The sequence below is a fragment of the Typopeltis vanoorti genome, chromosome 2 (genome assembly GCF_054136105.1).
Source record: "Typopeltis vanoorti isolate ZY-2024b chromosome 2, IOZ_Tvanoo_1.0, whole genome shotgun sequence".
NCBI classification, from domain to species: domain Eukaryota; kingdom Metazoa; phylum Arthropoda; class Arachnida; order Uropygi; family Thelyphonidae; genus Typopeltis; species Typopeltis vanoorti.
Window position 1 is genome coordinate 71,129,719 of NC_143550.1, and position 14,225 is coordinate 71,143,943.

Consider the following 14,225-nt stretch of genomic DNA (forward strand, 5'->3'; position numbering starts at 1 on the left):
TTACTTAAGTAGTAAAATAACATGTACTACACATCCAATGTAGAGAATAAATTATATTTACACAGATATCAGATTAATCAAAAATGAAAGAAAATAAAGTTAAAAATTGCATGTTTAATGTAATTTGTAATTATTTGTCCAAAACGATACTTCTTTTGTTCAAATTATTCTGGCAGGAATATACTTTTTAATATTGAGCAAAAATCTATAGAATATTTCTAAATTGTTAAATTTTTATAACCTAAATATGTTTTTGAAATTTTTCTTAATAGACAGTACTAAAAATTGTGCCAATGCAACAAAATGTTACATTTTCAGATTTTTACGTATATTAAAATATGGTGAAGAATATTTAATTTAAGAATAAACATGAAATCTTATTTCATACATTACAGTTTTGTTTTATAAATGATGATGACTTGCATGTATATCATGCAATATTATTTTAAACAGAATACACAAAACAATTATGAGGTATTTGCATGTTAAAAAATGAATATACAAAAAAAAAAAAAAACTGTAAAGATTCTCATATATTTAGTGGTCCTTAATTGTATCATAACAAGAGCTGCAATGTATGGAATTCAATGCAGCTAATTTTGCAAAACTTTCCTGAGTAATCTTTTTAAATTAAACCAAGTATTAACATTCTTATTTGGTTTAATTTCTTTAATTAAAAAAAAGAAAAAATTAACAGTCATGTTGCAAAACAAAGAGCTAAAATGTATCAACATGAGGCATATTGAAAATAAAAATTAAAAATACTTTGGTCAAAGACAATTTTTGATGTTTATCAGTAAGCAGAATGAGTGAATATTTCCACCAGTTGCCATTAAAAGCACTTTTAAGTCATTTACACTGAAGATACTCCAGCCCACTTTTGCCTGAGATCAGGATTTCATAGATGCATCTCTTTAAGGACATAAAGTTCTGTGTAATTCAACAAAAAATATGCATTTACAAAATTTTATAAAAATGTAAAAAAATTATATTTGTGCTGTATGTTTTAGAAATTTATAGACCATTTATATATAACTTAATATAGCTGCCTCTGAGAAACAAAACAGCACCAACCAACATTTTAACAAGTTTCAGCAAATATCTAACAAGTTCATAGGACAGAACTTATTACCAGTTCTGTAAATCTAAAAAAATTACATTTGCATTCATTCAAATGGACATTTTAACTAGATTTCTTTGTTAAATGTATTTCTTAACATTTTGGCATGATAAACTTAAGTTTTTATAAAATCTGCTTTTTTTTTTTTTTTGGGTTGATATTTTCACTTTTGTTCTTAGTAAAACTTGAAACTGTATTGCCTACTATGCAGAGAATTTAGTGTTAGACCATCATGTATATGCTTTTTTAATACTGTATTTTAAGTAAGAATGGTCTACAAGAAATACTATTTTCTGCTATAGTACTATTAGGAAAATTGTAGCTAGATATTAAAATCCTAAAAGTTGCTGTATATAAATTGCTTTGTTTTTATTGTTTTCATATACCTTGTTTAAGGCTTAATAAAAATTTTATCTATAAACCACAAAGCATTTAATCTTCTAGTATAAAACATAGTATAAAAATTGTAATTGATTTGAATGTAAGGATGAGGTTTGGCACAACATTTCATTCCTAAAACAGCAAAATATTCTAACAGAAATTCAACAGCACTGTCAATTGCTAGTGTTCAAATTATCACAAATGTAGAACTGTATAACTCTGCTTTCAAGTCACGACCTGCATAAGTATGTAAAATTTGCAGAGCAGAGAACAGTATTTAAGATGTAGAGTACATCAAAACCAGGAACACATGTGGCAATGTAGAAGATAGCTAGAGATGTGTTGAGCAGAATTTGTCACTGGAAAATGAAGATGATGGTTTGAAGTCTAAGCCATCACATTCTGCATCACTATAGTTTGCTTCACTGTCTTCGATTTCACATACTACACCAGATATATCTGAGCACGACACATTAGTTGATGTATATCCACCAACAGACATGGACATAGAATCAAGTCCAGAAGATCTGGTGAAATCACCGATTTCCTGCTCTATGTGGAATCCTCGTCCACCTTGTGGTGGAAAACCATATGCTATTCCATCATCATCAGAAAGATCACATATCTGACGCCTACGATCATTCCACGAATGTTCAGGACTTCCAGTAGTTGTACTTAAAGAATGCCTCGGTAAATATTGATTTGGATGACGCTGATATTTTAAAGGCGAGGATGGTAAACTGTCTGTAGCTTCATCTGCAAATTCCAAGTCAGCCATGGCTAGAATTTCTTCAAAGTTTGGTGCTTGATGATCATGTCCCTCTTCTGAATCAATTTCATTATTCTCAGAATCCCCAACATATTCTGAATCAGGAAGATCTAAATCTTCACTTTCTGGATGGGTCTCTTGTTTACAAGTACCTTTAAATAATGGTCCATTAATTCTTCCAATAATATCTTTACTGCTTGGTAATAATTCTATTTGACTTGCATGGCTATTGGACTCAGTGCTTGGTACACTGGAAGAATCTCGAACCTCTTTGGTAGATATTTCAACAATATTTGGCAGAGGCTTCTGGGATGTAGCCCAGTCTGAACAATCCCATATATAACCTATAGAGAGAAATCATTCATTTAATAAGATTTTTCAAATGATTTAATTAATGTTCATAATAATAATAAATCTATGCACATAAAACTATTAGTAATAATTATAAACAAACTCAGGTATAATACTGGTTGTTTAATAGACAGATGCGTGTTAGGTATAATATAATTTTTGAAAATGGCTTCACACATGAAAGTGCAAACTAAATATAATTTATTACTTCTATATTCTATATTTTATTCTCTATAATTATAAGCAGTAAGCCAGAATAGTCACAACTGTTGTACGGAAAGCTAAGTCTGAGTATGAAAAGAAACTGGTTCTGCAAGCTAAAGATAACGCCAAAGAATTCTACTGATATGTTGCAAGTAAAAGAAAGAATAAATATCAAAAGATAACTCTACTGAATCCAGATGCTTTATGGGTGAAAGATACAGAAGAGGTTGTTCAATAACAAAAAAACAACTACTTTTGTGGCTAGCCTGGTTGGCCGAGTGGTTAGCATATCCACTCTCCAGCCTGCAGAAAAGGCTGCAGGTTTGAATCCCGAGTGGGCATAGATTTTTGTGATTGTCTGTGAAAATAGTAGTGGTGGTGGTGGTGGTGGTGGGTAGTAGATGGCGTTGGTGTAGATGATGATGGTAGTTGCAGTTCGTTGTAGTTGGTGGATTGACGGTGGTAACAGAGAGCTGTAGAGTAGGTGCCCTCTTCTGTCTTCGATTTTTACATACTACACCAGATATATCTGAGCCCGACACGTTAGTTGATGTATATCCACCAACAGACATGGACATAGAATCAAGTCCAGAAGATCTGGTGAAATCACCGATTTCCTGCTCTATGTGGAATCCTCGTCCACCTTGTGGTGGAAAAACCATATGCTATTCCATCATTATCAGAAAGATCACATATCTAATGCCTACGATCATTCAACGAATGTTCAGGACTTCGGTAAATATTGATTTGGATGATGAATCTCTGGTCTCCCCAGAGATGTCATAACAATTACAATAATAATAATAAACTAATGACTGCCCATTTTGCTAAAAGCAATCAACCTGATGTATGCAACATTGAGCTCAGTGCTACCTCTTCAGTGGAGGAAAAAACTCTGGTGTATGATGAGGAAGTACTAGAGCTGTTGTATAAACTGAATAAGAATTCTGCAATAGGAACTGATGGGATATCAGCATGGATGTTAAAAGAGTGTTCAGTCAGCTGAACTGCCTATTCCCTTGACCAGGCTATATAATTTGAGTCTCAGAACAGGGAGGACTCCACAGGAGTGGAAACAATGTATGATAAACCCATTGCACAGAGGTGGTGCAAAGACAGATGTATCCAACTATCGATCAATCAATATTTTAGGAGTGATGGTGAAGATTTTGGAAAGGTTGGTTATAGCTCGCATTCAGAAACAGATTGACAGAGAATTTCTACTTTGCAATGATCAGCATGGATTTACTAAGGGAAGGTCTGTTCTAGCAACTTGCTCACATTCTATAATAATGTCACCATTGGGCCAGACAAGGGGAATGGATACACCATAATACTTTTAGGATTTTGCTAAGGCCTTTGACAGAATACAGTATGGAAGACTGTTGAATAAATTGGAGAATATGGGTTTGGATTATAAAATATTAGCATGGATAAGAGGATGGCTGACTGACTGACATATCAAAATAGTAGTATACGGGGGTGTGAGTCTGCAAGATTTAAGGTAACTAGTGGTGTATTACAAGGGTCAGTCCTTAGTCTACTGTTATTCAATCTATACATTAATGACATTGGGAAGGATTTGCCAGGCAACATACAGCTATTTGCTGATGATGCAAAGATAGGTAGGGTAATTGGGAATGCATTAATTGAAGAATGATTTGAATAGCTTGGAATTGTGGACATAGGAAAATGGATGTCAGTAAATGTAAAGTAATGCACTTTTTTGTGATTAAATAACTAATATCATATTATATTGGTGGAATTATGCTAGAAAAACTGATCAGGCTTAGGGATCTTGGAGTGTTAGTAGATAGGAAGTTGAAGTTCAGGGGCCATGTTGCTAAGACAACTCAAAAGATAATTGAAACGTCCTTATCTTTGACATGCAAAGATAAGGATGTAATTTTGTCTCTTTACAAGGCCTTGTTAAGACCTCACTTGGATTGTGTGCAGGTCTGGTCTCCTGGTTTCCATTGTGATTCTGATACAGTGGAGAGGCAAAGAAGAGTGTTAAAATCATATCAGGATTGTGGAATAATGAATATGAAGACAGACTGAGAATTTGTAGGCTTCTTTTTTTTCTTTTCTTTTTTTTTTAATGTGGTTACCACCCACAAAAGGTTATTATAACCTTTTGTGGGTGGTAACCATCAAAAGTAACCTTTTGATGCTAATGAAATGTTAACAAAATCTATCTTGAATGGTGCACTTGAAATAGGAGGTGTAAAAAGGCATCAAAGAGAGGAAAAACTAAGACAGGAAACCTTAGATCTGATGAAGAAAAGAAGAGATATGAAAAGAGATTTGAATGACACCAATAAAATCGAATATGCAGAAATCTGTAAAACTATACGTAAAAGGATGAAACATGAAATTAGATCATATAATACTAGGAAAATTAAAGTAACAATAGAAAACAATAGTAATATGAAGGTCCTAAGATGAACATTATCAGTTGGAACAAAGGAAATAGCTGCTGTAAGAGGAAAAAATGTGAACTTATAAAAAATAGAGATGCAATAACCAAAAGAATTCAGGAATTTTATACTGAACTCTATGAAGACAAAGACCGAGACATCCAAGAATCATCTATGGATAACTCGAGTGAGGAAGAACACAATGCCCCTGAGATCTTATAAGGTGAAGTGGAAATGAAGAATGGAAAGGCCCCAGGAGAAGATGGAATTATGGTAGACTTCTTAAAACTGGGAGGAAGCCCTGTCATCAAACAACTGACTAAACTCTTTAATAAATGCCTAAAACAGAGAAAAATTCCAAAAAATTGGAACAATTCACATCTAATATTAATTTTTAAAAAGAACAATAAGGAAGAAATTAAAAACTACAGACCTATAAAAGCCTACTCCCCATGATATATATAGTCTTCACAAAAATTATAAATAATAGAAGAAAATCTAAACTAGAGGGAATGCAATCCTGTGAACAAGCTGGATTTAGGAAGAATTACAATACTTTGGACCATATTCACACATTAAGACAGCTCATTGAAAAATCAATTGAATACAATAAACCCTTATGTCTGGCCTATATAGACTACGAAAACTCATTTGATTCAGTTAAAGCATCAACCAACACTAAAAGCACTTGAAATCCAGGGAACTGAGAAACCATATATTGAAACACTAAAACATATTTACAATAATGCAACTTCTGTAATTAAATTATATAAAAACAGTGAAAAGTTCCCAATACAAAAAGGCATCTGGCAAGGCGACACCATATCTCCCAAATTATTTACAGCTGCACTAGAGGAAGTCTTTAGAAGCCTTGATTGGGAAACAAAAGGAATAAACATAAATGGAGAAAGGCTGCATCATCTGAAATTTGCAGATAATATTGTCCTAATAGCAGATAATCTTGAAGATCTGGAAGAAAGGCTAAATCAGCTAACTGAAGCCTCCAAAGTAATTGGATTAAAAATAAATAGAAAAAAAACAAAAATGATGATGAATAAATATATTAACCATAGAACTGTCAAAGTTGAAAACCATGTTTTATATAATAGAACAAGTCACTTCATATGTATATTTGGGCCAATTGTTATCCTTTGAGAATTGCCAAAGAAAAGAGATTGAACGAAGAATTTACCTTGGATGGATGGCTTATGGGAAAATGAGAGATATATTTAGAAGTGACACACCTATGAGTCTAAAAAGGAACGCTTTCGACCAGTGCATACTTCTTGTCCTAACATACAGAGGAGAAACATGGACTTTAATAGAAGCTGTAAACAAAAAGCTGAGAAAAACACAACATCGCATGGAGAGAATGCTAAAAATAACATTAAGAGATAGGAAAACAAATACCTGGATAAGATCTCAAACAGGTGTCACGGATATTGTAAAATGCATTAAACAGGCTAAATGGAGATGGGCTGGCCATATTGCCAGACGCAGTGACGGGAGATGGACTAGAAAAACAACAGAGTGGAGACCAGTGGATGGAGCAAGATGAAGAGGAAGACCAAGAAGAAGGTGGAGGGATGAACTGGAACAAATTGCAGGAGTGAGATGGATGGGAGAAGCAGAAAACTGAGTGGTCTGGAAAATCATGGGGGAGACCTTCGTCCAGCAGTGGACAGAACCAAAAGATTGAAGAAGAAGATAACAAACTACAACTATAACAAACAACATAACTTCAGTATAACAAAATATCACATCTGGATGAATGTCTTAATGCAGAAAAATAGTGAAAGGTTACAAAAAAAATAAAATAAATAAAATAAAATAATAATTTGGTGCTCTTACTCACTAACCACCCTATATCCTGGCTACAGAACCTGAATTATCTAAAGAAAGAAAAAATGACTGCCATTTTAAGAAATAAACAAACATTAGGGCACCCACTAATCAGTAAAATACAAAATATTAATTTCACTTTATACAGAATAAAAATATAAAAAACTAAATAAAATCTAATTAAATAAAGAATACAGAAAGCTATACTTTCTAAAATATTTCTTGTTTTGCATTTGTTTTTCATATATGTGTATCATTACAATATTATTTCAATTTTCCTGTGATGAATTGTCAGTGAAAAATTTTCTGTGAATCATTGCACTATAATCAAAAACACACTCTTTCATTTTGGTTTGAGCATTTTATTACTTTATAGTGATGGTAAGGTTCTATTGTCCATTTGAAAGGTAGTACAATATAACTTTCATACCTTCATTTTGTAAATTTTAATTCCAAGCATTCTGGCTGTTCATTGTAGATGGGTAGGAATAACCATGGAATACTCCACAGCCAGCTTGATAGTCAAAGTTAACTAATATTATGAGACCAGACGTAAAGTGACATTAAAAATTTTTATATATAAAAGAAATTTGACTTGAAAGCCTCCTGGCAGATTTATTTTCAAATCTGTCAAATCAAATCGCCACAACAGATGCTTAGGCTACTGAATTGACTTATTCTAAGGATGTTCTTGCCTTCTTCTCTAAAGAGAAGAATAAGATATGTAGGACATAAGGGAATTTTAACCCTCATAACCACTACTATAAAAGTCAAATTATTCCTTTAAACACAAGGAAGAATGATTTTAATTATAATGCAATGACAAAATATCTTGCTAGTAAGTTAAATATAAGTAGCATGAGAGCATATGTGAAATGTTTGTTTCAGTAATGTAAATTTTGTTTTATCCTTTTTTTGGTTGGAAATTTTTATTTACTTAACCCCAAAATATATTTAATAAGTAATTAAAAATGAAAGCAAATTTTAATAGGAAAAAGAATGATATAATCACTAGTTCATAAATATTTTTTTTTTTTCAAAGTTATGTGAAGAAAATTGTATGAGTCAAAAAAAAAAAATCATATTACAACTACAGAATATTTATAATGTGAAATCATGCTTTACACAAGCAGAAAACAAGAAAGAAGAAGTGCACATGCAAGTGCATCTAGTAAATTTGGCCAACATGCATGTCAAGACGTAAGGGGTAAAATTATAAAGATAGAATACCTTCTGGTCTTTCTGTCTTGGTCTTGTAGCAATGGCCTTCTAGGCAGACACACAAGAAGATGTTAGACAAGTACATGCATACGCACACACACGCACACAACAAAAATAACTAAATTACTCATATATCAAATAAATCATGATAATAATAATATTCAGAGCATTCTGAAAAGTAAGATTTCAACAATTAAGTTTTTGTTTGTAACATATTTTAACAAACAGCATCTGCTATTTTCTTTTGTATAAACACTATATAGTAACTCCTTGTTTATCATGACATACATTCCTGTCAATTGTGCTCTAAGGTCAGACTACCTGTTCTAATTTTCTGAAAATTAACCAGTTTCTTTCTTCTTTCTGTGAAGTATGGGGCTAGACAGACACAGGCTGAAAATTCATAAGTTGAACATATTATGTCTGTTAGTTGTATGGCTACTTTGTTTTACTAAAGGAAGAGTTCAAGTTTCTAGGAAACATAAAACCTATAATTCATTTCAGATTGGCTAATTCAGCATTAGTTAAAGAGATAAAGTTATTTGAATCCTTGGTGGGATATGAATGCTGCTATTTGTAACCAAGGGGAGACTTATTTTATTTGTTCATTGAAATGCACTTTAGATGGATTGTTGCATGAAACTGAAATTTTATAATGATAGCAGACCTAGCCACTTGCTGGTTTAATACAAATACAATGCAGAAAAGTTAAAACAGATCGAAAGTTCCAGTGCTTTCCAAAAGAATCAAAAGATTCTTCTGCAAAGCACTGGAATATGATGCATTTCACTGGAACAAGCTAGCAGTGTAACAGGTGGTATGATTTATGTTTGTGAAAAATGTTACCTAAGCAATAATAAAAACACAGCAGGGAAAATCATGTTAAATAGGGAGTTACTATATTAATAAATTCAAAATGGAAAATAAGATACTTATGAAAATAAATCCTTATTTGTTATACTCATATTTTATATATATATATATATATATATATATATATATATATATACACACACACACACACAGTGGCGCACTCAGGATTTAATCCTGGGTGGGGGGCGAGTTGAGTAGACGATTTGAGAATATACACTATGCGTTGCATATGACCTATGACTGAGCTTCTGCAGTGATCGAAAATACGTGATACCCATGATTTCTTCTGGCCTGGCTCAGGCAAACAAAGTAGTGCTCGGTTCTGCCCGAGCACTACTTTGTTTGCCTTGTGTTTACAGTGCCCGTGATTCCCAAGAGCTATAGTGTATTTGCATTTTATGTGACTGCTAATTCATAAATAATATAGAAATAGAAAACATGCCACAACATAAATAAAAAAAAATTCATTTTAATTAAGAAAAGATTTTTGGAAAATTTTCTAGTTAGTGTTTTTTTCCTTTTTCTTTTCTATTTTTTTTGGGGGGGGGGGGGGCTTTCCCCAACCCCTGGGTGCTCCACTGTGTGTGTGTGTGTGTGTGTGTGTGTGTGTGTGTGTGTGTGTATATATATATATATATATATATATATGAAAATAGATATTAAATAAGTAAATGAAATCCAAAGATGCAATCTTTTTTTCTGATGTTATTACACATAAATTCCACAGTGCAATTGCAGTGCCCTGATATCATTTTTGTTACCTACCTTTTTTTACCTGTTCTAAACTTTCTTCATTTCCTTCATATCCCTATGACTTTATATCAGAATAGTGCTATCTGCATCATTTCTAATGTTTTTGGGGTTTTTATTACTTTTTTCCACTGATTGACACGTGCATATTTGTCTGTGTATGTGAGGGCTAGTTGCCTATCCAACTCACTAATCTGTAATGCTATACAATTTGCTGCAGTTTAGTTACCAACTAGTTGTGTGGCAATCTATAAAAAGCATTTACAATATCTTAGTACAAGTATGTCATTGTATATGCATCTCCCTTGACTCCCTTTAACAAACCCATGCTGACAAGCACAGAGAATACCTTCTCTTCATTCCAGTCTTATACTGCCATAATTAAAATCCCGTAAGGATCACTTTTCCTTTATTCACTAACCCAAGTTGCTTACACATTGCTTCATTACCATCCTCTACATTTCCATCAACCTCCACCTCATTGCCCTAAAACCATTGGCACTATTTTCCTCTTTCACGTCTACCTTATGTGGACATAATTTCCCTGCGATCATCAATAGCATTCCCCCTCTCTTCTGGTTTCCTTGTGAAAAACACTGTACCCCTCTATTTCTATTCCCATTAGGATATCACCTTTGTTCAAACATTTTTCACTTTTCCAACTTCACCTGTTGGCAGCCTAGGATGTAAATTGGAATCTCAAAGTATTAGTGTTTCCCATATTTTGGGAAGTTTTAAGCAACCATATTTATTCAAATTAGGCTGATATTTGAGAGCAGAAGCAGATTCTAAAATTTCTCTTCTAAATGGATGGATATGGTACTGGTTATTTGGATAAGAGGCTTGCTGTTGTACAGATATAGATATCAAAAAGTGGTATATGGAGGAGCAGAATCCAGGAGAAAGAAGGTGGTTAGTGCTGTTCCGCAAGGTTCCATGCTAGGACCACTACTGTTTATTATTATGTGACACCTCCAGAGAGTCCAAAGATTCAATCAGGGAGAGTGTGCCAACAACATTGAATGAATGGGCACCTTCCAACTACTAATCATGCTCAAACTTGCTTAACTTTTTTTGTGAGCCATTAGTAGCAGAGGCTCTATCAATTGACCAACCTTTGCTGATTTAATATGTATATAAGTGAGTGATATAGGAAATAATCTGAAAGAAAATATTCAGTTGTTTGCTGATGATACAAAATTAGGTAGAGTAATAATTAAGACAATGTCGGAAACTTGCAGGATGATTTAAATAAGCTGTATGGGCAAAAAATAATGGGTATCAGTTTAATGTTGAGAAATGTAAAGTTATACATTTTGAGATAATTCAATTACAAGCTGTGTAGCATATTAATAGAACTGTACAGAGAGTTGAAGTTTAGAAGCATATTGCCAAGATAGCTCATAAGATTACTTAGCTATTGAAGAACACACTAACAAGTAGAGATAAGGAAGTTATTCCTCTTTATAAGACCTTGATATGTGCACATCTGGATTACTGTACTGAGACCTCATCTCCTTGGTTCCATGAGGGATGAGAAAGTGGTGGAGAGGATTCAGAGATAAGCTACCAATATGATGAGTAGTTTGTGGTATGTTTCCTATGAGGATATATTGAGGGTGTGTGGATTGCACACGTTGGTTGATAGGTGAAAAAGAGGGGATATGATGATAGAAACATTTAAGTTACTTAAAAGTGTTTTATGGAATTGATGCTGGGGAAATGTTTCGACACTTGGCTAGAGGGTACAGAACAAGAGCTCATCCCTGGAAGTTTAGTATAGGTGTGGTTAGTAGGAGTATGATGACTAGATTTTTCGGTTGGAGAGTTGTGAATGAATGGAATGGATTGCTGGTGTCAGTTTTGAGTGTTTTGTGTTAATGGTTTCAAGGAGAGGTATGATACATATGTAGATAGTTTGGATCTCCTGAGATGAGTCTTTGAACTCCATGGAGATGCCTCTACATTAATAACAATAAATTTACTGCAATAGAGCATGGTGGTCTTTTTCCAATTGATTCTTTATGCCATATCCAAAGCATGGCCTGCAATTCCTGATCGACCATAGTCATGAATGTAGATGTATTTTTTTTTTTTTTTTTTTTTTTTTATTGTCTTCTATGCAGATAGTGGCTGATCTTGTCTGTACATAGCAGGTCGACTTGCAGGAACAAGGAACTCTGTATACTAAAGTTCATCTTTAGTGGAGCAGATAAGGGTAGCTAGTTTAAAGTGGGCTCGAAAGTTGTGCAACGACTGTATTTATTTAATTTGAATTTAGGATTGATTATTATTTTTTGATATTCTGGGAACTGTAGCCATTAAACAGAAAGGTGTGGTGTGGTGTATATGATCGAGTTCTGCTACAAAAGAAGTCTCACTGCAACAAAGGTTATAGGCTGTATTGGTTAGTCTTTTAATGATACCATATTGTTGAAGGGGAGGGGGAAATGTTGGGGAAGTTTGTGAATGCATTTGCCTCTGTGAGTGGACTTCCTGTATACTGAAAAGGATAAGTTACTATTAGGTAGATGTATAACCAAGGTGTCTAGAAATGCTGGACTATAATTAGTTTCCTTTTCCATTGTAAATTAGATTCTAGGGTGAAGACTATTGAGGTGACAGGAAAAGTCTAATATGTCTGGGACATAAGACTAAATAGAAAACACATCATCCACATATTTAATCAGATAAAATATTTGAGAGAGGCTGAGTCAAAAGCTTGTTTTTCAAAATTTTCCATGAAAAAAATTGGCAGGAGAGGGAGAAAACTCATAGAGGTACCCTCTATCTGTTTATAAATATTGTTCTTCCAAGATAAAAATATAGAATGGATACGAAAGGAAAAGTGATCTGTGATATCAGATCGGGAATGTTGGTGAACAGTGAAGTGATGTCAAAGCTCACTAGGAAAAATACTGAAAGAATTAAATATTATTTTTAATACTTCCTCAGTGCTGTTTCACTCCTTTAAACTTCTAACATGAGTTGCTCCCAAAATTTAAGCCTCAACACAGGGACAATGAAGGATAATAGTGATCAGTAATATCATTATAAACATAAAGATATCAATATCAACAATTTAATGACTTTTCTTAATTTTAAAATAAATTTAAATTAAAACAAAATTTTAAACATCAATGATACTAATAATTATAAAATAATTACAGAAGATTCTATTGCAACACACTATAAGAGCCCCCTTATCCAAATTTATTTTTTCAACTTATCAGACCATTACTAAAAATTCAAAATTTATTATTAAAACACTGTTGATCTCTACAGATATATAAAATAAATTACTACATCTCTAACTACATTTTCACTTCTTTTAATGCATCTTCCTTATATATCAACATACCCCAAATTCTGGGTATTTTGACATTGGTATAAATACACTGCTTATAAATGATCACAACCTATCAGAATTTACTAAATTATCCTCTTCTGATATCCTTTCTCTGATTAATAGTATGAGAAGAGATATCTGGTCTTGCATGAGGGTCTGAATTTTATTAAAGGTAAGGGACGGTGAAGAGAAAATAGGAAAGTGGCACAATGCTTAATCTCTTAATTCATCCATTTCACACCTACCTTATTTAATCTTCTGACCTTTGGAATACATTTAGACATTGCTTCTACTAGATATCTTGAATATCATCCAAGCAACATTGATCTCCTTTACACCAACTCATTCCATGCTACAGCTCCAAGTTGTCTCCTGAGTTTCTCATAATCACAAGCCTTGTAATTAAACATATACCTCACAGAAGTGCTCACATGGCTGGCAACCACCCAGGTAATCATTTCATGGTCACTCTTACCAACTGGAGGAAGATTTCACACCTCATTTATAAAATATCTTCTGATGAGATGATCAGATCTAAGACCCTCAATTTTAGTGTACCTTCTGTTACATACTGCCTGAGGTAGTTGTCCCTCAAAAAACACGAAACTCATTTTCTTTACTTCTGGTTGCTATCTTGTCATCCCAATCTCATCATCATGTGTGGTCTCCATCTAGGAGGTTGCTACCATGATGTGACTCATGGTTGACTAGAGATGTAAGGATAATGTAGTGAGGACCTTATCTTTTCCACATTGTTGTAACTATTCATGGCTATATCCTTGTATGTTCACAAGGATACAGCCTGTCTGTATCCTTGTAAACTTGTGAATTCCTGTCTGAGGGACAAAAAACCCGAGTCCAAGTTTCTGAGTGAAAAAATCCTCTACCTCTGTAAGATACTGGCTTACTCACCTTAAGTCAAAAGGTTCCTTGCATCCTCATCCA

At 33.4% G+C, this 14,225-nt stretch overlaps 1 protein-coding gene across 1 annotated transcript in view; it reads right to left on the reverse strand.

Moving 5' to 3' along the window:
• Positions 1–405: 405 nt before the first annotated feature.
• The window catches only part of kug (FAT atypical cadherin kugelei), a 599,114-nt gene continuing 585,294 nt past the window's right edge, over positions 406–14,225 (reverse strand). Inside the window, exon 32 of the mRNA XM_090401756.1 lies at positions 406–2,614. Coding sequence (XP_090257882.1) covers positions 1,833–2,614 — 782 coding nt within the window. The 3' untranslated portion in view covers positions 406–1,832. The remainder of the gene's footprint in view (positions 2,615–14,225) is intronic.